Source organism: Vanellus vanellus (genome assembly GCF_965231255.1).
Source record: "Vanellus vanellus genome assembly, chromosome: 5".
Lineage (NCBI taxonomy): Eukaryota > Metazoa > Chordata > Aves > Charadriiformes > Charadriidae > Vanellus > Vanellus vanellus.
The window spans coordinates 35844950-35870271 of record NC_138910.1 but is presented as its reverse complement, the minus strand read 5'-3'; the positions used below and the strand labels follow the sequence as shown (position 1 = coordinate 35870271).

General features: G+C 37.7%; 1 protein-coding gene across 1 annotated transcript in view; it reads right to left on the bottom strand.

Moving 5' to 3' along the window:
* Nucleotides 1-4064: 4064 nt before the first annotated feature.
* The window catches only part of HIBCH (3-hydroxyisobutyryl-CoA hydrolase), a 46715-nt gene continuing 25457 nt past the window's right edge, over nucleotides 4065-25322 (bottom strand). Inside the window, exons 8-14 of the mRNA XM_082483165.1 lie at nucleotides 23710-23855; nucleotides 22721-22807; nucleotides 20686-20744; nucleotides 19215-19296; nucleotides 12871-12990; nucleotides 11608-11641; nucleotides 4065-6045 (exon numbers count right to left, since the gene is read on the bottom strand). Coding sequence (XP_082339291.1) covers nucleotides 5930-6045; nucleotides 11608-11641; nucleotides 12871-12990; nucleotides 19215-19296; nucleotides 20686-20744; nucleotides 22721-22807; nucleotides 23710-23855 — 644 coding nt within the window. The 3' untranslated portion in view covers nucleotides 4065-5929. The remainder of the gene's footprint in view (nucleotides 6046-11607; nucleotides 11642-12870; nucleotides 12991-19214; nucleotides 19297-20685; nucleotides 20745-22720; nucleotides 22808-23709; nucleotides 23856-25322) is intronic.

Sequence of the window (25322 nt, the reverse complement as noted above, 5' to 3'; positions counted from 1 at the left end):
TTCTTTACCGATTTTACCAAGCTTGCATCCACACACTGCCCCCTGCTTCTCCAGGAATTGCAGCCTGACCAACTGTGCTCATAACTAGCATTTGAGAGATCAAGAAATGGATGAATTAATCATAGTCATCTTTAAGCTACAGTTTTGCTGACATGTTTATACAAAGTGAATGCCTTGTAGAAGCTTGGGGTTTTAGCACCTGTTTATTCCTTTTTCTATTATGGCCAGTTTAAAAGACACAGGTTATTTTCTTAAATCAAAGTGCTTTCCATTTTATGTTTTTGTTTTATAGAAAAATGCTTTCCATACTGGCAAAAACTGTTACTATTTTTAAAAGGTACACATAGTTCTAGTAACTGATCTGAAGCATGATTTTTTCCAGCCATGGTAAGGAAGCAGAAAGAGGACTGTGCAAATTGTTATTTTTAGCTTATTCTCAAACATAGACAGTCTATGAATTGAGCTGGTTTGCAAACTTTGTGTCACAAACTTAGTTATTTGTAATTCACCTGTATGGAGAAGTGGTTGCATGAAGAGTAAATGGTGAAAAATACTTTTTTGTAACACAGCACAAGACTGACGTTAATTCATACTGACCAGAGCCTGCTAGTAAGACTGTTCTCAGGCTTTTGCTGAAAAAGGGAAAAAATGGCTTCTTTGAAGCCATATGTAAAGCAGGACGAAGATATTATTGCCCATTTAAATTCTACAGCGAACAGTGATGTTCCTTGAAGCTCTAAAGCATGTAGAACATTAAATCATACCACACCTTCACTCTATCTAAAAAAACTCCATGCCATATACTAGGATGAATTAAAAAGCAAAACCAAAGCACTGATCAGATCAGTACCTATTAATTGGACATTGCTTAACCACAGTATTAAAAAATATTCCTATTCCTATTATAGCTAAAGTAAAGCTTTATTACAAAAAAGAACAGTCTTTCTGCAACATTAGTCTTGGCATAAGAATGTTAACACTCCTAAAGACAGTAATGAAAAAAAAAAAGGGGGGGGGGGAAGACCCCAAACTCTATAGACATTATTTGCCAGACAGGTGAATAGCAGATATAAAACTGCCCTCACTTCAGGGGTGAATTTAGGTATCTCTGTCTTGACCCTTGTACCTTGGTGGCTGCCATGGGGTGCTGCAGTGCACGCTGTTGCGTGCGTGTCTCAAATCCTTTCTTTGGATGTAGCCTTTGCATCTGCCATTCTTCTGGAGTCAGAGCATCAGATGCGCTTTTGAAAGCAGCTTCTCCTTCGGCAGGCTGCCACTGCATCACACTGAGCTTCCTTTTGGAGTACTTGCAGTGTGGGACAGCTGCACTGCTTGCTCGGAGAGCCACCCGTAACACGACAGCGACTGAATCGCCCGCTGCTTATGTCCAAACAGTCACTTACCTGCAACCACAAAGCCTGTCTTCCCTTATTAATGCTTGAAATTACAGCAGCTTCAATATGGCCTGAAGTGCAATTCCAGCTGGTTTATGACGCTTTCTATGACACTGGCACTTCAGGGAAAGCACGTGTCAAATGGGAAGTATGCAAACTTGCAAGCAAGCTTACAAACAACAGGGAGAGAGCTTTGCACCAGGAAAATAATCTCTTTGACAAGATGCTCTCCTTAATAAATAAAGCACTTACCCTTAATTAAAAAAAAAAAAAAGAAAGAAAAATCTGTTCAATACTACAATCTGGTGAGAGACTGAAGATCTCATTCCAGAGTTCTGATGTATTTTTAATAGGCACAATAGTAATACATAATAATGATAAAAAATAAAAAACTTCTTTACCTAAATAAAATTACATCTGTTTGTTTATCATTAGATTACTCTGTGCTATAGTCTTATAAAGCCACTTACAGTGGCTTTCCAGCTAAGTTACCACTGATTCTTTGACTTGATTTTGTGTGATTAAGGCACTCCACTGTGGAACTGGCATACTCCGCAAAACCATTTACTTCTATTTAGGAGTTAAAAATACATTTGCTTTATATTTTCTCCAGGAAACAAAAGTATAGTCTGAGTGGGTACTATGTGACTGACTTGGTATTCTAATAATGGTTCAAAACACATTGACTGCAGCACAACTTTGTAAAAGCGACATTTCTGTAGTAATACACATCAGTATTCCCAAATAAAACGCACTACAATATATTTTTACAATATTTTTGTGGAAAATACTTTCTTGTGGACCAAATAAAATTAAACTTACCATCTGCTTCTGACTCTTATTTGATAAAAACGCACATATTGGACAGGGTCCTGTTACCATGAGTTCGGGGTAATTCCCGTTCACATAAATTTTGGAAGCAATTGAACATGCAAGTCAAAGTTCATTGACTTAGAAGTATACTCTGGCTAAAATGTTCTAAGTCCTTTTCAGTCAGAGAAGGCATGATCCCTACTCCCTGGGATGACTGTGTTTTTCATTAAATATAGTCACTGAAGGAGCTGGCGAAGTGCTCACCAGGCCACTTTGCATCATTTATAAGCACTCCTGGATAACTGGGGAGGTCCCAGCTGACTGGAAGTTGGCAAATGTGACATCCATCCACAAGAAGGGCCAGAAGGAGGATTCAGGGAACTACAGGCCAGTCAGTCTGACATTGGTGCTTGGGAAGGTCATGGAACAGATCATCCTCAGTGCCATTACACGGCACATGCAGGAGAATAGGGTGATCAGGCCCATTCAGCATGGGTTTGTGAAAGGCAGGTCATGCCTGATAAACCTGATCTCCTGCTACGATAAGGTGACCCGCTTAGTGGATGAGGGAAAAGCTGTGGATGTTATCTACCTGGATTTTTGCAAAGGTTTTGACACTGTTTCCCACAGCATTCTCCTGGAGAAACTGGCTGCTCATGGCCTGGACAGGTGTACTCTTCGCTGGGTAAAAAACTGGCTGGATGGCCATGCCCAGAGAGTGGTGGTGAATGGAGTTAAATCCAGTTGGTGTCCAGTCACAAGTGGTGTCTCTGAGGGCTTGGTGCTAGGGCCCGTTCTCTTTAATATCTTTATTAATGATCCGGATGAGGGGATCAAATGCACCCTCAGTAAGTTTGCAGATGACACTAAACTAGGCGGGTGTGCTGATCTTGAGGGTAGGAAGGCTCTGCAGGGGGATCTGGACAGACTGGACCGATGGGCTGAGGCCAATGGTATGAGGTTCAACAAGGCCAAGTGCCAGGTCCTGCACTTGGGTCAAAACAACCCAATGCAGCACTACAGGATTGGGGTGGACTGGCTTGAAAGCTGCCCAGAGGAAAAGGACCTGGGGGTGTTGGTGGACAGCCGGCTGAATATGAGCCAGCAGTGTGCCCAGGTGGCCAAGAAGGCCAACACCATCCTGGCCTGTATCAGGAATAGTGTGGTGACCAGGACTAGGGAAGTGATCATCCCCCTGTACTCGGCACTGGTGAGGCCCTACCTCGAGTACTGCATTCAGTTTTGGGCCCCTCACTACAAGAAGGACATTGAGGTGTTGGAGCGTGTCCAGAGAAGGGCTACAAAGCTGGTGAGGGGTCTCGAGGACAAATCTTATGAGGAGCGACTGAGGGAACTGGGGTTGTTTAGCCTGGAGGAGGCTGAGGGGAGACCTTATCACCCTCTACAACTACCTGAAAGGAGGTTGTAGAGAGGCGGGGGTTGACCTCTTCTCCCTGGTGACAAGTGATAGGACGAGAGGAAATGGGTTTAAGTTATGTCAGGGGAGGTTTAGATTGAATATTAGGAAATGCTTTTTCACTGAAAGGGTTATTAAACATTGGAATAGGCTGCCCAGGGAGGTGGTGGATTCACCATCCCTGGAGGTGTTTAAAAAAAGGGTAGATGTGGTACTTAGGGACATGGTTTAGAAGTGGTTTTTGTCAGGGTAGGTTACTGGTTGGACTTGATGATCTTAAAGGTCCCTTCCAACCTCAGCAATTCTATGATTCTGTGATTCTATGCTCCTTTTGTACAAAAATAATGGAATGAACCAATTTAAAAAAATAACTAAAAAATAGCCATTGTTTAAGAATCTAAAATATAAAATTTTTTAAAAATGAGGGGGGGACACTTACATTTCTTACAGAACCAGTGTGAAGTAGAAATTCAAGTCATTTTCAGAAGTTACCCTAAAGATATTAAATGAAATATCTCAACTCTTTTGAAAATAAATTCAGGGACTGTCTCATAACAAATATGTACATGGTAACATTAACTGGCAGCTTAAATTTTAACAACTTTATCTTAAATATTCTAGTGACAAAGCAAGGTGCCATTTTTTCTTTATTTTGCTCTCCATTTTGCTCACCTCTAATTCTTTGAAAGTCACTCTAGTAGTTCACCTTGATGCCTGAATTTCCTGGACTTTGTTTCCAGGCAACAGCTTCTAGGAAGGAAGGAGCCTTAAGCCAGTGCAGAGCATTACTGTCGGTACGAAAAACTGCCCAATGTTGAAAATTCCATAATAGTTCTGCCGTAGCTCTGACTTTTTGATTCCCCAGTGCTGATTACTGACTACGTCACTCAAACAAAAGTTTTCTTCCTTTAGTCTAAGTGGTTCATCTTCAGAGAAGTCAAAATTTGTATTTGTGAACTGGCTATAACTGTAGAAACAAGTAAGAAGAGATCCTGATATATGATTATATTAACCATAAAAAAGCATGCATTCTTAATGTTGAAGAAAGATTAGCAGCTACGTGTTGCATACACAATAGAAAAATTAATTTTACCTCCCAAAAAGATTATACTTTTAGCAAGGGGCTCTGGTTATGTCGTATGACTTCAAATATTACTAGTATCAGAACCCAGCAACCTTTAATGGACATAGGATGAGGGTTTTTTGATGTATATTTAAATTTTGATCCCAACAAAAATATTTTTTAGGATATGTTGTGTTAAAAAACTACACAATCCATGCAGCAGCAGATATTTCATGTTTCCCCCTATTTGTTACCTTCAGTACGTATTCCTGTGTTCCCCCTACTTTTCACAAATTTTCCATCCAGCAGACAGGGCGTTCATGGGCACAAGCAAACGGAAGCCCAGACTAGCTGGCATAGATAAAAATCCGGCCACTTGCAGTATTAGGGCCAGGCTGACAGCTATCACTAAAATCATTAGACAATCACAAGCATCAACAGGAAATGTGCTGCTTAGTGCTCAGAGGAAGGTCTGAGACAGTTATTTCTTCACCCCTGTAAGACCAGGAAAAAATAGCAATTTTTGAAATAATGAAAAAACTAATGATGCAGTTCAGTCAAACTTAATGGCATTTTAAAAAATTGGGTTTACAAGCAAACAGAAGTGTGCTCTAGGCTCTGGCAATATTTTGACATTTGAAATAATGTCTACATCACATAGCGAGACTGAGTACTGACCAACTGTTAAATCAATAGAACAATTTCTTGCTCTCAGACTAATAATGTGTCAGTCTGACCTTTTATTTAAAAGGCTACTTAACACCATGGATTTTAGCATGTTTTGGACTTTCCTTTGTAGCTCTGACTGTTTTAAAGCTTTAAGTATATTTTATTTTCATTGTTTAAAGAAGAATCTGAGGCACAATCCCAATTTAACAGATCAGTGACAGAGCCAAGAACACAAAGGTCTCCTTGCTTATTAGATCACCTCGTAACTATGTTGTCTCCCCCAGAGGTTCCTCCTAAACTAAGAGTTGATGCAAAAAAATAAATGTTAATCATTGTGTAAAGCAGTAAAAATAACAATTTGCCTTGAAGCAATTTTTCTCCTTATTAACCAGAGATACGATTATTTTGTCATTAAGGCAGCGTAACAAAAGAGAATTTTCCTGATTGCAAAAAAAAAAAATAGACTTAAACTCTCAGGCTAACTAAAAGAGTCTTGTCAAACTTTATCATACTACTATTAATTTTTATATCATAAAATTAAGCAGATGTATAAGATGTCAATAGGCTTGATCTTTACAACTTGAGATCGTTGTTTCCCAATGGCTTAAAACAATCGTCCACAAATTCATCACTGACTTCTTCTAAAGCAGCTGGCTTCCATCTGGGGGATTGGTCTTTGTCAATCAGCACTGTCAGGTGGAGAATAAAAACACAAAAGTTACTTGTAAACTTTCTCTAAGATGACTTCAGGTTGCATCAAGACAGTCAAATACAGTTACTAAATGGGGGAGGAAAATCAATACGCTCTGGAGAAGACACAGTTGTTGTAACATAGATATTTCTACTGTAATAAAAATTCCTGAGTTGTCACCTGTCTAGAGACATATCTGGGAGCTGCCTGATGATACAAGGAACAGTGGATTACATCAGAAGTAGCCCAAGCTTTGAAGGAATAGACTTGAAACTAATTTCAAGTTAGACCTTTCTGCTTTCTGTTAGACCTACTACTCTTGTCCGTCTTCTGCTTTTTCATGTGAAACTGGGAACAGTATTCGTGATGATGCTTTTGGACAAGGGCTTTCATATTTCTGTGCAAAATCTGACTCTTTGTAGAGTATAGGAAATGACTCAAAGTAAGTGTTAAATGCCCAAAGCTAATTTAAGCACATCATATAAACTAATAATGAAATAACTAACAAAGAAAGAGTAAAGCAGAAGCAGAGTATCTTTGTGGGAAAATCAAGGACACTTATTTGTAAATACTGACAGATACTGCAGACCTATGTAGATTTAACTGTGAAGATTTGTACAATCTTTATGCTGTAGGTTGGGAAATACACATCACTGAAGATAAAATCATCAGTAAATAAATAGCATGTAAAAGTATAACAAGAAAATATCAATTCTCAAAAAGTATTCCTTGTATCACAGGAATGTTGAAAGCATATCAGCAAGAACAGCTGCACCAGCAAAGAATAATAAGACAAGAGAGAGCTTATTTGTGTGTAAAGATGAACAATATGAATGGAATTCCTGAGAGTCCTTCCGAGCACATTTCTCGCTCCAAGAAAACCCATAAAGGTGCTATTCAAACTGTGAATTTTTTATAATTTATAAAAAGAACTGCTATAGTAACTGAGGCTCTCCAGGATGCACTGACTAGCTAACATCCCTCCTCAACACACATTCCCTTCAGGTGTGTGATATCAGCACCTGATTTGGAGATGCACTTGTGTCCTCGGAGAACTCCTGACCAACACAGCCCTCAGCATATAAGGGAGGAGGCAGCATCTCTCAAGTTCCTCTGCTGAGACTAGAGTTTGTTTAATCCTTCCTTCCTTCCTTCCTTCCTTCCTTCCTTCTTTCTGACAAAGACTTCAGAGTAGGATGGTTCTAAAGGCATGTGGACAGAAGACACTCACAGAGACTAGATATTTTCAAGAATAACAACTGGGTTTTTTGGTAAGTTGTCATGTCTTTCTAAGCAGAGTTCATTCTTGGTGACTAAACTAGAACTATCCAGGATAAGAAATGTGCAAAGGAGTTGAATTTTAAGTTCAGTAGAAAGAATGCCCACCTAAAGATTGTGTCTTATCAAAAGAATCATAGAATCATAGGGTTGGAAGGGACCTCTGGAGATCATCTAGTCCAACCCCCCTGCCAGAGCAGGGACACCTCAGAGCAGGCTGCACAGGAATGCATCCAGGTGGGTTTTGAATGTCTCAAGAGATGGAGACTCCACCACCTCCCTGGGCAGTCTGTTCCAGTGCTCTACCACCCTCAAGGTAAAGAAGTTCCTCCTCACGTTTAGGTGGAACTTACTATACTCAAGTTTGTGCCTGTTACCTCTTGTCTTGTCACTGGGCACCACCGAAAAGAGCCTGGCCCCATCCTCCTGGCGCCCACCCTTTAAGTATTTATAAGCATGGATGAGGTCCCCCCTCAACCGTCTTTTTTCCAGACTAAAGAGACCCAATTCCCTCAGTCTTTCTTCATAAGAGAGGTGTTCCAGTCCCCTAATCATCTTGGTAGCCCTATGATGAAGCCGTGAAGACAGGCAGTATGGCAGTTTGTGGTAAAAAATGTGACTTGGAATCTTATTTTTAACTTTTCCCTCTATAACCAACACTTGGAAAATGCCTAGAAAATAAATACCATTCAAATGACAACTGCACTAATTAATATTTCTGTAGCTGAAGATATACAGGCATCACAACTCTTTATTTGCATCTCCAAAAAGAAAGGAGAATCAGAGCCCTGCATCCATTTACCTGTAAATACAGGGATAAGGACTCCTTGGATACAAATAAACATTAGTTTTTAAAATAAACCCATTATAGAGCTAGAAGCCGCAATTCCACAGAGAGTAGAATCCATGTCGGCAATTCTTCAGAAGAAATGTGCTGTAAAAGAGTGATTTTTACTAGGTTGTTCAACTGGGTAATGTATTGAAAAGTTATGATCCTACAAGGTAATTTTAAACATTGTGATGCAAAGCCATTGGTTGGTTTGGGTCAAAATACATAATTGTCCCAAATCAACTATATTTATTCCATCAGAGTAATACCTGTCTAATGATTTTCTTCAGCTTTAGTTGAAGTTCACAATCTGGCCAAAATTAACTGTTATCCACAAAGGACAATACTGACTAAATTTGGTTTGAACTGGGGGGGGGAAAGTCCATGTGTATACTACTACAACTTCAACTCTGCAATGCGGTAGTAATTGCTGGTAATTCTCCGCTCTATGGCACTACTGTGTAATAAAGTTAATATTTCTGTTTGGATCTGTCACCCATTTTACTCTGGTGGATAAACTGAATGATCATAATGGTCTCTCCAATGAAATCTTTAATCTTGTATGAGTTAAAATATTTGTCTTCTAATAGCATAGTGAGAATATTCATTTCTGCATTAACTTCTGTATATTTTGTGTTTCTCTAGCTTAAGATATCAATCACTACGAGAATGGAACAAAAATTCTGAAGACTTCTAAGGTAGGCTAAGGGAAGTTCACTAAGATAAAAGTAACTGAACATAGACATTGTGTTAAGGGTATGTTCTTGTGTTTTTTACCTTTTTAAAAATAATAAAAAAAAAATCCATCCCCCCTCTGTTCAGGAGCAGTGATTTTACCAGACTTCAGTTAGTGTTCTATTGCTTAGCTTCATTCAGTACAGTCAAAACTAGTATTTCTAAGCACCTGAAATTCTGTTATTGCAATGAAATCTCTCTACCTACTTGCTGACTGCAGGGGGTTTGTGTGCCCAGGGTAAGGCTCACAGCTGCCAGCACTGCGGGAGAGAGGGCAGAAGCCATACAGAAATAAGATCTTTGCAGGATCAGCAATACATGGAAGGCCTTTACAATTCCAGTTGAAGTGTATATTCCTGCACAAATAGTTAGGAGGCTAATTTAACAGATTTTTGTCCCCTCCGGCTGCTGAGATTGTAGTTTACCTGGATGTGTTTGAGCACAGACTCCAAAAATGACCGCTTTCCTTATGCAGTAAGAATTAAAACCCAAATGCTTGGAAATTACCCAAAGCTATGCATTTCTTAGTTTATGTATTATTCTATAAATCAAGGTGAAAATGGATACCTAAAGTGTTCAAAGACCACATTCACCATTATATGGGAAAATGTTGGTGAAATATGATGAAACGTGATCTGTGTGTTTTATGCTTTAAAGGTTTTGGCTTTTCTTTACTAGCTTCAGTCACAAGAACCATAAATGGGGAAGACTGTTGCCAGTAGATTTTCAGTCTGGCTAAAAGAAAAATGAAATTTTGACCTTAGGTCAAAGCAGGTTTAAAAAGCTTTTAAACAAACTACTTCCCTAGCATGCCTATTAAAATTATGGTTTGAAGCAGATAAAAGCTGTCATTAAAACCTGACCAATGGCCGTTACTGCTGAAAAACAATCTTCAAAAACTAAAATCTGATTACTATATCTTTACTTTGTGGTAGATCCTCTTGTGGTAGACAGGGTCAACAGCTGGCTCTTAAATGCTTGGAATGTAATGTTTTAATAAAGAAAAAGCTAGTACTTAAACTAACATTTTTATAATTTTCATTTGTATTCCCAATGGTTGATCCCATGAAGTACTTAATAGTCTTGCTTCGTATTAAAAAAGATGCTCAGCACATTGTTGGATAATGATTTTTATGAGATTAGACCCAATGCCAGGATGATTTTGAGTGAGATTCTGCACCACTCTTAAACAATAGAAACAATTTTAAGAAGACAAATGGGAGAACAAGAGCAAAAGTGCTTCAAGAACAAATTATTATTCTTAGCAATCCCCTCAGAGCAGCTGGATCTCTGGCATGGGGTTGTTTTTTTTTTTTTCTTCCCCTGATATTGTTAAGCCTTTGCTACATCATCCTATGTAAAATAGAAGCTTCCCAACTGCTATTCTTGCAGCTTCTTTCTTTACAAACAGTTTGTATAATTTACTGGCCATACTGACAAGTGATTTGCTTTTGTGCTCTGCCGCATCCCCAGATGGTTTAATGACCTTGTGCATTACAAGTGAGAATTTGGTTTGGTGTTCATCTGACTCTCAGACTTCGAGTTTGTCCCTTCTTGAATAACTACATTTCAGCAGTTTATAGAGTGATTTAGAATATATCCTAGGAATATTCTTTTAAAGATATCTTTGTCCCCTTTACACAATGAAAAACGTGTACTTCTCAACGTGTGTGGTAAACTCTTCAAAGGAGTGCTAAAGATTAATTAATTAAAATCAGAATCTTTTTCCATGCTGTACAAAAAAAACCTTTGCATCTCTCACCCTAGGCTATCTTTAATACAATATTACTAATAGTGAACACTCAAAGAAATATCCACTACTCAAGTGGATTTTAAACTACTTTATAAAGACAGATCTAAAAAATGAGGAGGAGGTGATAATACATACTCAAGTATGTAAATGTGTGAATTACAAGCCAGGTTCCCTCAACCCCGAAGTGTTATTCATCCAAATGTTTTGTACTGTAAGCTCCTTGGAAAAGGAAATGCCTCTGCTTTGTTTCATCTTGTGCTGAATAGTACATAAATAATTACTACAGTTTCTAACAGATGTGACATTGGGTTTGACAAACTGCATAGTGAATCAGCAGTAGAATCAAGGACAGAATCTAAGCCTGTCCCCTAGATGAACTTGCTGAGCTGTTTCTCTACTTTTACCTCTACGTATTTTGACCAATGCCTTAAAATGCTGAATTATTTAATATTAAGTTTACAAATATAGTTTTTTAATAGCAAGACACCTCTATACAGAGATATTTTAGGCATAGGTCAAAGCAGTCTCTGTTGCAACAATTTTCTATGCAAAAAAAAGTTCTTGACTTCGAGTCTTAAACCATCTTATATCTGACTGAACCAGCTATGTGGCAACACAAAGTCTGGACACACAAACGGTACACATAGCTACTCATTACTATCAGCATTAAATATATTTTTAACTTTCCCAATGAACTGGTGAAACCTTTTCATGGTGCTGTGTTACCAGGTGGATAAATAACACTAGGAAACTGAGATTACACAAAGGAAACAACATGGGTGTTACACTTTGGAACAAATAATACATTTTGGCATACAAGAGTCCAATAAGCAAAAACTGTAGCGAGCTGGAGAGTGTTCTCTGGGCTGTTGCTGCATGTACTTTTCTTAACCTCCAGAGAAGCAACACAACAGTGAGTTTGCATGTTATTAAGTTTGAGAAATACTTCTGGTGTTCATGCTTACCTGCACGAACCCCTTCATAGAAGTCATGGCCTCTCTGAAAGACAAAAAAACAAGTTGTAACATGACAGATTCTATTTATCCCATATTTCCCTATCCCACATCTGCTTGAAATGCAAGTTCTCAAGATTCAGTTAAATCCCACTTGCACTGTTCTTATCTAGTCCTACTTTTTCTTTACTTATTAAAGAGCTCTATATCCTCTTGCTTAAATGTAGCCACAACTCTTAAAATCAGTCTGTTGAACTGTAGTTGATGAGCCAACTTTTATGCACTGCAAGCCCTCTCACTGTGTTACATCTCATAGATTCTTTTTTTGCATGATGGGGGATAAGGTGTGTAGGATCTGAAATTCTTCAGAGAAAGGCCAGTCTTCGGGAATTGTGATGCATTCTGCATACTTGAAATACTTTGCAGTTAAATGGAATCCTGGAAACTTCCAGTTTGTTTGGTTGTTTTTTTTTTTTTTTTTTATAAAGGTAACCAAAACATTTAAATCCCTAAATATGCTTCACTAGCAATGGAGCAACAATACTAGTTTCAGAAAAGATACGGCAAGGATACCGTCAGGCACTACAACATATCAGAATTAGATACATTTTCACTCACTTTTTTTTAAAAGCATTTACTTTAACTATCACAAATCATTTAATCAGATACATAAAAATCATATTTTAAAATGTGACAAGACTAATGGTAAGGATGCCATGGGGAAGTTTTATGAGGAATTCGTTCAGATAATTCAGTTAGCAACTCTGTTCTACTGAAAGGATCACTTCCTCCTATGTTCTCCAAGTACTCAGCCCTTACTACAAATTGTACTAAAATCTCTTGTTTTCTTTAATAAATTCATCACAGCACTCCTGAAAGGCAGTGATATGCAACTACTCCTATCCAGCTGATGGGAACTGAGGCACTGAGAGTTAAGTAATTTAAACGGGTAATCTGTTCAAGAACGACAGTTTCAAAATAATGGTTCAAATACAAAACTTTCTATATTGTAACATTATCATGGTTTTCTTAACAAAAGCCCTGAATCATTCTCATCTGACCATCATGAATGTAGTCTCCTTAGAGTTGCATATAAATATGTAGAACTGGAAAAAAAAAAAGTGACAGCCTAACAAACACAAAGAAGATACTGAAAAAAAAAAAAACCCTATAAATTTTGAGCCCGTGATGTAATCTATATAAAACTTAAGTCTCTGACAGACTTGCTACCCCTCCATGGCTGGAAAGAGACAAAGGGCTCAGCTGCTTGCTTACCATGCACGCTTGGCTCAGTCTGTATTCCATTGTGAGTACGTCTTGTAAACTCATGGAAGCGCCTTCTCTGAGCTGTCTGAGAGTCATCTTTAAGGATGTAGGTGACATCTTACTAATAGTCTGGGGAAGACATTAACAACTGTTTTTATTCGCTTCAATTTAGACACCTTTGTAAGTCTGTCTTTTTTGCATTTTAAACTTTGCTAAGTAAATGATGGCACTCTTCTCCCTGAGCTCCCTTAAGTGATACCTATTCCTTCTGCTCCCTCCCACCATGCTGTCATACAAAGGAACTTACTTGCAAAAACTTTTATCAGCAAGATCTCCGGGAAGTATACCATCACTTGTGGAAAGCCTAGAACTCCTAAGGTCACATCATTTATTATCAAATTACTACTAGCTAGAGAATCTACTGCAGCTTGAAAGCCATTTCCAAACAGATTCTTTGGAGAAGTGAAGGCGAGCGTTACAAGCAATTATATTCCATTTTTTAATACAAATATGTAGTCTGAATTGCTCTTAGATGTTACTGATATTGTAGCTGATACTACTATTGTACCACATTTAGACTTTATTTAGTACAATGGTCAGAGTAGTAAAGTAATAATAGTGAGATTAGCCACAAACTTTAAGTAGTTGCTTTATGATCATCTGCAAAAACTAGACAATATACTAAGAAAAAAATTGTGGAAAAAAATATTAAAAGAAATCAAACATAAATGCTTTGTATTTGTCCAGGCTTCTTGTCTGGGATCAACAGATACTGCAGCAATTTAGCCCTACATTGCTCTGCTGATGGGAAGCCTGGAGGTCTTGCCTTCCTTCTTCTGACAGAGCTACAGGCTATAAATATTATGCAACAAACAGGATCTGTTTTAGGCACACAAACAAATGCTGTAAATCTGGCTCTCACGATTATCCTTCAATTAACAGCATGCCAGTAAACAGTAGGGGGAGGTGGGGAGAAAGACAAAAACCTAGTTAAGAAAACAGAACTGAGAGCTTTCAGGGTTGCGGGGGAAAGGAGCTAAATCATATTGTTGCTGATCTTTGTTTCCTTACTCTAAACAAGACTCTTCTTCCTCTGTAAACCCAACTAAAAGCTCTGTATTATTCACAGTACGATAGATGTTTCCTGTTAATTAGGACATTTTTACCACTACTGAAAAGCAGCAGATGGTAAGATTTGCCTCTTTACATTATTTTCATTGCAGACATTAGACTCCTTACCCACAGACTGAAATGGCAGGTTTCCAGTCATCAACATAAACGTTTTTTCTGGCTCCCAATTACTCTTCATCCCTCTCCAGACACCAGCTGATACAGCAGTGACCCATTTTGCCTAGTTAAGCTGGAAAACATGCAATTGCTATACAAGCAGGAGGCTGTGCAATTGTACCTTAAAAGCACTGATTCTGTCATTCTATTATTTGCACGTTGACCACTCACTTGAGAGAGAAGCTGGTTTAGAAAGAACTAATGCTGGCTCAAACTGTCAACATTTCCTAAGTTCTGGTAAAGCCCTCTAACTACGAGCTACCTTTCAGCAGATAAAGAAACCAGCTATACCTCTAATTATATCACTATGTAGGTCTCGGATGGATAGCAATTCTTAACCGGACCCCTTATTTCCCGCTTTCAAATACTTAAAGGGAGGATGCCAGAGGGATGGGAGGAGTCTTTTTTCAGTGGTGCCCATTGATAGGACGAGGGGTAATGGGCACAAGCTTGAACACAGGAAGTTCCATCTTAACATGAGGAGGAACTTCTTCACTTTGAGGGTAGTGGAGCACTGGAACAGGCTGCCCAGAGAGGTGGTGGAGTCTCCCACTCTGGAGACATTCAAAACCCGCCTGGACGCTGTCCTGTGCAACCTGTTGTAGGTGACCCTGCTCTCGCAGGGGGGTTGGACTAGATGATCTCCAGAGGTCCCTTCCAACCCTGACTATTCTGTGATTCTGTAATGTGCTCTTGCTGGTTTTACCTTTGAAACGGACCTTTTCTCCTTTGAGTTTCACATTCTGTCATCTAGATTAGAAAGTCTTTGCTCAGACCAGGTTAAATGGTATGCACAGTGCAACCAGATGGTTCCCTAGGTGAAATGGTAATGGCATGTTCTTTCTGGTCAAAGAAAGCACTGAAATGGGGAAGATCTGAAAACAGCACGTAACTAGTCTAGTGCATCCAGCAGCTGCCTTATCTTGGCATATCAATGAGGTTGAAGGTGGAGGAGGCACCGCTATAAATGAAGCTGAAGGAAGAGGAACAAGGAAAGAAAATGGGTAGGTGTAATAGCAGAAAAATGAGTCACCAGTGTATCTATAAATAAGTTTTCTGTACAAAAAGGAGGAGGGGATCAGTGCTAGGGAACAAGCCTGAAAAGGAGACAGGATAGGCTGAAGTGTGGAGTACTAAAATACAAAGAAGTCTTCATAGAAGTAGTTGACATATCTTTCAGTATCTTTGAGACCATCCTGATTTCAACGTAATGATTCTGAAAGCTACAAGCTGAATTTGAAATAGACCCGAATTCTAATAAGAAACTGTCAGAAGGTGACAGAATTAAGCGGCACTGACTCAGTGGAGTCCCTTACAAAAGTAACAGCTGGAACAGTGGCTGCCTCTGATTTGTTTCCAAGGCCCATTTAAATTTCTGACCTGAGCTGCTTAGGGTCCTTGAGGGAGGCTTTCTTCACGTTAAAACAAGCAAAAAAACCCAAACCTTCCAGAGGTCCAGTGTATTACTTCCCTTGCAATAGATGAAGACACCCATCACTTACTTTCTGAGATACCAAAGCATTTGTATGCTTTGCAGAGAATGGCTCTGGATGAGCTTTGACAAAATATAAACACCTAGCCAAAGCATCACAGGAAAGCTGCTTAAGGACAGGTATATCACTTTTTTACTGGTCTGTTAACAGTTTCAGAATGCATCCCAGCCTGACCAGTAGATCTGGACAAGGTGTCTTGTAATTCTTAGCCTCTGCAGTGTTCTTCACAATATACTGGAATTCGTTCAGTAACAATGAAGGCTATTAAATCATGAAGCATCAGTGCTCAGAAGGTGCAATGTCCTGCCAGAAAAAGCTATAAGAAAGCATCATGTGAAAGCCAAGTCGAGCATCAGATGCTTTTCAGGTTTTGATCCCACATGCTTACTTCATCCAATTAGAAGTGGTATTTCTGTCACTCAGATTAAAGCTTTTTGTCTCATGTAAATCCTGAAAACAATGTAATGCTATAAAGTAAAAGGTTTTAAAAAATATTCTAGTATGAGTTCAAAAAGTGTGTTAGTACTCTTGCTTTCTACCTATTTGTAACTGGATTCAAAATGTGATTTAAATCATGAAGCCATTCTCAACAGAATTTTAACACTTTTACATTTATTCACACAAACCACTTTAGTATCAGATATATGAAAGCCTGCTACGCAGACATGTTTTGAAAGTAAAAAGCAGAAGTACTGTAGATTGAACAGAACAGGATACCTAGTATAGCATGGCTCACAGCATGCTTGGTTTATAACAGAACTAGTAGTTCCATTTTATTAACACTAAAAGGTATCCACATCCAAGGTGTGGCTGTAGCAAGGTGTACCTCCAAGTTAGGGTATTTGTATTAGACTTTCAGTTAGAGCTTATTCCATAAGCTTACTAATACATATCATAATAAATACACAGAGGAAACAAAGAAAATAAGCATACGCATTGCTGTTACTGAATCCTTTACAGTTTCTGTATTTATCATTTGAATGTGCTGTTGTTCCTGTACCTGGACACTAAAGTGAAACTTTGGTTTCACAAAGTGACAGGAAACTATCATCTAGGGACAAACTCTTTGTACTGTGACACTACTGATCAGGAAAATGACTTGCTTCGCACAAGTCAGGAAACTGCTATCGAGGATAATGTCTGATAATCTCAGACTGTCATGGTTTTGCTACGTGTTCCTGCTTTAACCAGTTCTTTGAACTCTTCTCGTCCAAGCAATGTGACAGCAGGCCAATGCTCTGTCTGCAGGTGATATAAATTGCTCAACTGCCAGGATGCAAGCTACCATTCTTCCTCCAGCTACAATTAAGTTTAATTACAATTCTGCTTCCCTAGTAAAACAAAACCTCCAGTTTAACTGGCAAGCATTTCCTGGAGAAAGACAGATTTATATCTGAATCCTTTTTAACTTTTTTTCCCCCTACAAATGTATTTTCCTTCGGTTTTATGGATCTTTCACAGAAGAGATTAGGTATCTGATCCTACAACCTTCCTTAATCCTACTGCTTAGCACAGAATGTGTTCTGTTAGAAACCGGTCCGAAACTTCTGTACTTGTTCACACTAATAAGCCTTGCACCTGCTAGAGAATGTTGGCGGAGGGTGTTTTTCCCACAAATTTCTGTATGGACAGAAGCAACTCATTAGAAGCAACATAGTGTCATCTCTTGAACAGAACAGACAATTTTTCAGGAACTTCTGTCAACTCCGAGGACAGTCATTCACTTACTAATCATATGAAAGAACAAAGTTGCTATAAAGTCCTATTAAAGATATGAAATAAGAAAACTGAAGAAGCAACAAAAGATCTATTTTTTTTGTTCAGGTATTTAAAAAAATAATCAGTTACACAAAATCATAACTTTGAAGTAGACAACATAGTTTTAAATTCTAAATTAAAAATATGAAACAAATTTACAAATTTAGGGGAGATCTGAGTTATGAGGCTGCAGATGAGGGAAGCAAGTCAAGCAGGTTTGGGTAACTAGAGCAAATGTGGCAGAACAAACTATCTAGTTAATAAAGTCCAGTAACAAAGTGTTTCCAGACTCCTTGCATCTTCTGTAGTAAAATTGTATTTTGAAAAAAGCACCCTTTAAAAGCTATATGCTATTTTAAAAAGTTCCACTAGGTCTGATTATGTTTTAAAATGCCATAAAATTGTATGAAATTAACTTAGGAAAAGCTATATGCAAATAATTCTTGATTGTTTTCAACCTCTACTGAAACTAATCAATATAATATTCCTGCAGAATTATACTAAACTTTATAAAATCTACAAGTAAAGTACTGCCTTGTAACTCAATACTATAAAGAAATACAAGCCAGCAAAAATGGCTGCTACTAACATGCTATCAAACTGTCTCAACAGACCTTAATATAACTACTTTCCCTACCATCTCTAACATACGGAAAAAGTAAAAAACTGAATCGTACAGCCTGTATAGTTTGGGGGAAAAACATAATGGGAGCCTGTGGCAGAATTCAGGCCTACAAACACATAAAATGATTATTCTGACACTAGCTCATCTGACTACTTTATTCAATGAAACTTGAATAAAAGTTGTGAAAAAAAAATAGCTTTCCCTTTCACTCAATTTTGCTTTTGAAATACATATACTAAATTTCTTGCAATGTACTAGGCGTACTGGTTGACACAAAGATAATTTTACAACTTTCTCAAAAATTGTTTGAGAGTTCCAGTGACAAAATGTTAAATCTTGAATTAAAAACTAAAACCAAAAATGTGTCTGTATATCTGGGACAGGATGCCTAATGTTAATGATGCTATGGTATAAAATAATATTCCTTCTGCTCCAATGAATGTCCAAAGATTTTATTACAAGAGCAGGATTTCTTCTGTGATCTGTAACCAAAGTTAAAACAAAGCTTTTGTTGGAGAAATGCTTGTGTTCTATCCAATTGTAAGTAATATTTTAATAGCTTCAAGACAAACTTTTACAAGGCACCTAAATACAGATACTTCAAAGGAAAAAGAGAAAATACACACATTACTTATTCATTTATAAGTTGCTTTTGAGGCTGAAGTCTGTATTAAGTGTGTAATATTGCTGTACATTTTGTTTGAGTAATGACTATATCTAACATTCAGAAATGCATTAAAAAGATAAAAAAAAAAACCCTTTGTGATAACAAATTGCTTGCTGTTTTCCCAAATGAGATATCTGGAATGGAAGAAAATGAACAACGTTGTTCTGGCACTGTTTTATTCCAACCCTTGGCAATAAATGAGAAGCTATAAAAGGAACCTTTGTCACCAACAACCCCCGATCATGGGGAGGGAAAGGGAGTCCAGATTTTTTACAAAATTACAATTTTATGCAACATATGATGGTATTCACATTGTCTGGTTTTACAGAGGAATATTCTTGTCTGAGTATAACTATTGACAGTCCCGCAGGACTATATGTGAGAACCTGAGGATCTCAGCCCAATGTCCTACTGGTGTTATGTAGTATTAGTTATGCTAATAAGGTGACTAAACTCTGCCCCATAATAAGAAAGTACAGAACCAGACTTAAATTTCTAACAAAAATAATATAGAAGACATTACCTCTAGCTGCTTAATGGCAAAAGGAGAACCATCTTGCTTTAATTTTTTAACAATTTCTTCCATACTATTTGGTGAAAAAAGACTAAAAGGAAAAAAGAATAATAAATGAATGAACTACTTCAGCCTTCCTCTTCCCCATAAAGTGCTAGTAACACAGAAATTAGAAACTGAATGTAACAGCTGATATGTTTTTTCTTAGCAATGTGTTATTTGTTGTTCAGTTTTAAGTAACTTGGGCATCTCCTCTTCCTTTACAAATATCTAGCATTTCAATAAACCTCACTTACAAACTCTGATATTTATCCAGAAACTTTAATTACTACTATCAGTCTTATCTGTGTTTTTATAACACATCAAATCTTTAGCTGTCAGCTCCATTCTATTGGTTTGGCGTCAACATCTTTAATGTCTATACTTAGTTACTGCCATCCTTCTTCAAGAGTTTTAGCTGCTTCTTATAGAATCATAGAGTGGTTTAGGTTGGAAGGGACCTTAAAGATCATCTAGTTCCAACCCCCCTGCGACGGGCAGGAACACCTCCCACTGACCTGGGTATTCAAAGCTCCATCCAACCTGGCTTTGAATACTCCCAGGGATTGGGCCTCCACAACTTCTCTGGGCAACCTGTTACAGTGCCTCACCACCCTCTCAGTGAAAAATTTCTTCCTGATACCTATTCTAAATCTTCCCTCTTCCAGTTTGAAGCCATTCCCCCTCATTCTATCACTATAGTCCCTGATGAGAGCGCCTCCCCATCTTTCCCATACGCTCCCTTCAGACACTGGAAGGCCACAATAAGGTCTCCCCAGACCCTTCTCTTCTCCAGGCTGAACAACCCCAACTCTCTCAGCCTGTCCTCATAGGAGAGGTGCTCCAGATGTCTATTCACAAGAGTGGAGTAGAGGGGCAGAATCATCTCCCTTGACCTGCTGGGCACACTTTTGATACAGCCCAGGATACAGTTGGCCTTCTGGGCTGCAAGCGCACGTTGCCAGCCCATGTTGCATCTTTGTGGCCCTCCTCTGGACCCGCTCCAACAGGTCCATGATCTCATTTATCACTCCCACTTATTTCTCCTTCCCTTTCTGATACACAGAAGTTCCAAACGATCATAGAAATGGTCTTATACCAATAAGCAAAAATATGCTACATAACATTTCCCGTCCAACTGAGCAATTACTCTCACAAATCCCCATCCAATTTTTATAGAAAATGTTAATTTGAATGTGCCATAGGGTAGTTGCTTAACATAATGGTGTATGTATCAGGCAAATGTGCTCAAGTATTTAATATATGGATGAGTGAAATATTTAATACGCTTCAGATAAAGCTCCCCAAAGACAAAAAAGTTTAAATTACTAACTTGAATGTCATTTTTATCACCTTATCTGTGGAACACTGATACTGTTACTGGATTTAACTTCATGTTCTCTATCTAAAAAAGAAGAAAAAAGAAGAAAGTGCTGAATACCTGTTAATCTTCTCCATATGTTCATCAAGTACAAACTCCTTCTCTTGATCAATTTTGCTCTATTTAAAAAACAAATACATATTTTACTTGGTTATTCCAGACTGAAAAGATTATCAGTACTGAAAAATTTCAATGACTTGTGTTACAGAAATATCATGTTATAAATGAACATTAATATTCATAAGACACTGACATTTTTAATGAATTACAATTTTCAGTGTGTATAAATGAACTTGTCACTTTATCTTGTGAATGTTAAAAATGTCACTTCATAATGCAGTGCTTGCTCTGAGCTATTATTCATGCATATTCGACTGGGTGGTTATCTTGTACACAAGTAATCGTGATTATTCTATTGACATATTCCTATTAAATACACTAAGGAAGCCAGAATAGATAAATCTACTAAAAAACCCAAGAATGTTCTAAAAAAAACCCCAAACTTGATTTTTAAAAAAAAATATACAGAAGTATATATGTGTGTTTTTTAAAAAATGCATTTCTCTTCCTTATATTTTCTCTGTCATTTTACAAAATTTTATTTAGAAAACTAAAAGTGAAAGATATGTTGGCCTTATTTGGAAGGGCCGTCAAATGTTTCAGATCTTCTGGCATTAAGGGGTTTAGGACATAAGCAGATGTTTCGGTAACAGCAGCTGAAGCTGAGAAATGTTCCCTGTCATTTCAGCTCTGATACCTAAAAATACATAGCTTCCTTTTCTATTCAGTGACATCTTGTATAGCAGTATGCTGCAATATATAATCACTCCTATTTCATAGATTTCTATTTTGTCAAAATAATCAGTACTGCTATGAAAACTGGCTTATCCCATTTATTTTTCTAATTAATCTTTATTTATGAACTTAGTAATCCCAAAACAGAAATAACAAAAGTAGACACTGCTCATTTTAAAGCCAAACAACTGGGGAGTAGTACTCAGACTGACTGAATACGTTAAATCCTGATTCGACTCCAGAAGTTTCATCATTTGAAATAAAATTACAATGCATACCAAAACAGCTAAAATAGCCACCAAATAAACTGATTGTAAAGCCAAATCCTTTTATTTTCATGCCCGTTGTTACATGAGGCTAATACAAATACTAGTCATGTATTATCAATACAGTTACATTTATCTCCAAAATCACAACAGAAAACTATGGGTTTGTCCATTGGCAAAACAGCACCTTTCTTCCCCTGAAAATATTGCTTTAAGACCTCAGATGCTTTCCCCACAACATATCTGCAATCTGCTAATACTTATCCTATTGATAACTGCTGTGTTTATTCGCAGTCTTTCAATTACCTCAAGGTTGCAAACATATAAAATATTTGAGAAATTAAAGGAACAACTTGAGCCTTCAAATTCAGGGTTCAAATCTGGACCGCAGATGGTCTCCATCAAAGTAACAGTAAAATTTACATCAAATGCATCAAGCCAGCAAAATATTTCTTCAGGTCAATAAAGAGAAAGTTTCTGGGATGGAAATATAACATCCACTTCCAAGTGAGCAGCGCAGAAATTAATAACTGGCACTGTAACTATAACTGCAGCCTCTGGACTAGGCCAGTAGTATTACTCCTGTTGTTTGTGTTTGTCAGAATCCCTGAATTTCAGACTAATGCCCCAGATTGCACTTGCCATCATGTAGAACTCCCTTTTTGCTAGTGGCTATCTATTTTGCCTTCTGCAAAGTGTGTTAGAAATCCAAAAATAACAGGTAAAAAATTAAGCAGCAGTATATTTTCTGCATGATCATGCTACTGACTGGAAACTTACATACACACATAGAAATTCCACAATAGGAATTTGAGGGTTATCTAAAGTGAATAAACAGTGAAGAAAGACTTTTAAATTTTAATTTTGACCAATGTAGCCCTTAGTGCTACAAATTAGTATTTTACAGAGTGCAAAGAGTTCGGAAACACATTATTTTTAACCTTAAAACAAATGATCAGTAGCATGGATAAAAAAGAATTTGTTTTCACATATATTTAACAATTCTGCTTGATTTCAGTAACTCATCAGATTACCTTCACGTGGTAAGAGTTCAATAAGTCTGCAATATTTTCTGTTGAAGGAGATTTCAGTGCTATCAGGTCTTTCTCTAAGGCAGGTATCTATCAAAAATAAGATTTATCAACAAGTAAATAAAACAAAATGTACTTCTTGGATTGTTACTGCTATGGTCATAGTACTATAGAGTATATATGTATATAAATTTTCGGACAGATCTTGAAAGAGGTACCAAGTAAACAATACAAGGAGCCAGAGTTCACTTTTCAGTGTTGAACCATCTGGATTTAATTATGTCTGCAGTGACCAGCAAAGAACTCTGCTTCCCAAGCAGACCCCCCATGCAGTGCTACAGCTGCAGCAGGCAAAGCCAGCCTACAACACTCCAAGAGGAAAGAACAGGAGCCTGGGAACCATGCTATGCTCAACATTGCATCTAACCAGCTCCACAATGCCACTCGTGGGTCTTTTCACCGAGAAGGAAAGCAAGTCATTGTTTCTCCTTCACTTCTGTCTGTGCAAGTTACAGGACCGTTATGACTCTGACTTTATCAAATATACTAATTTTTACACTTTCTTACAGCCACTGTAAGAAACAAATAGGATATTTGTTAAGGAGACTGATAAAGTACACATTCATGGGGTGTCACCTAGATTTAAAACTTTGCAGTTGTATAAGTAATCTCTAATTTCAGGTACAGTTGTCTAAATTGCACAATTTTTCAAGCAACTTCAATTGTGCTCTGTAAATCATGCCCTTCAACAGCAGAACCATGAAGACAGCAACATTTGCTCCCTCTTCCAAACAAAGCTGTTACTAGCTGGCAAGTGTTATAATGACAGCTTGACAGTATCTTACGATCCCCATTCACAGTGCACGGCCAGCTAATATAATTGTGCCTCTGCATACACTCAAGTTGGTAGAAGTATATTGGTGTGCTACACAACTCAAATTTGTAATTATGGTTGTAGGCTGCGCCCTTGCTAGCACTGGTTAGCAGCTTACCTTTTCAGATTCTACAAAATGTGTCGCGATGCCAGCTTTTAGTACATCTCTTCCTTTCAGCCTAAATCCTGTTAGTGCAAGGTAATAGCCAATCTTTCCCGACAGTCTTGGCAAGAAATATCCTCCACCTACATCAGGAAAAAGGCCTGTAATAAACAAAAACAAAACAAAAACATGAAGGGAAAAGAACTTGTCCTAATCATGCACGTAACTTAGTATCTATTTCTTCTTGTCTCAGTTTCATCTCCCTGGCTTAGGCATAGCTTTCTTGCCTGTTTCTCCTTGACTTGGTTTGACGTTTCTTTGTCATCAAAACCCTTCCTAAAAGCAACTTTTGAACACCTTCCAAACTGTATCCTTTTCACTGGCACATAATTTACAAACATACACCAGACAATAGTGTTCATTCTATTTGCCAACACCTTGAGACATTTTTAGATGCCTGAAGAATCAAGCATGCTCTCAGCAAAAACCAGAATTGATACAAAGAATTGTGAAATAATTTGTGCAAACTCAAACTGGATGCTGCTCTTGCTCTGAAATCTTTTATTACAAAAAAAATCAAACAATGAAGAAGTGGCTCTTGCATAGCTAAGTTTGAACAAATTTGGGGGCTGAGAATTTGTTAATAGATCAACAGTATTGTCAGGGTCTTCCTGAAGGTGGAGGCACGAGATGCTGACCTAATACCTAGCTCTTTGACAGGACTATGACTAACCTGCAATTTAAAAAATTATAAAACTTTACAGTTTAGTGACTGTCATGCTTATTTTTTTTAAATCTACAGAGTAGGGTAATTTTTAAAAATTCAAAGCTGTGAATAAAATTTAAAATACTTCAAAAAGTTGTAATTGAAAAATATGTAACTACTTTTATCACAATTTAAATATTTAAAATCATCACTTTGTCAATATCTACCTTGCTCTGTCATATATATTTATCACCTACCAAATAAATTCAAACACTTTTTGTAACTTTTAGCATACTTAAACTTAAGAAAACTTAAGCATAGCTGTATCAATCTCAGAAATCAAAATGAAAAGAAGCAGTGTCCAGTTACTGCTTCGAAATAATCACCAATGGTGCATCCATGAAACTGAAAGTCTTTTGAAGAAACTAAAGGTATGGTGGTGTTTTTTCCACATTGAGAGAATAAATGAAATATGAAAATAAATGAAAAAGAATACAAATGAGCAGTAAGAAACTCAGAAAACACTTGCCAAAGCACAGATATTAACTGGGAAGATTAAGATGCACATAAGGAGTTTAAACGGTATTCTGGTAGAAGGTGGTAATTTTTCACTCACAAGTAATTGCTTTCAGTCACAAGAGTCAATGTATGTATTATAGAAAGACCCCATTACAGGTTATTTTAAGATGTGGGAAATTAGTGGTCCCTGAATATTCCTCCCCCTTGGATAGAATCAAGGGGAGGTTTCTTTCTGGTAGCTTCTCTTCATTGTTTTCCTTTTCTCAATAATCTTTATACAGTTCATCACTGCCCTATGCTCTCATCCATCTCTCAGCTTCTCCTCTGGTTTCCTCTTGGTCCTCCCTTAGTTCTGCTGCATTTACTACATCACTGTAACTGTAGTATTCTATTCCCGTTCCCA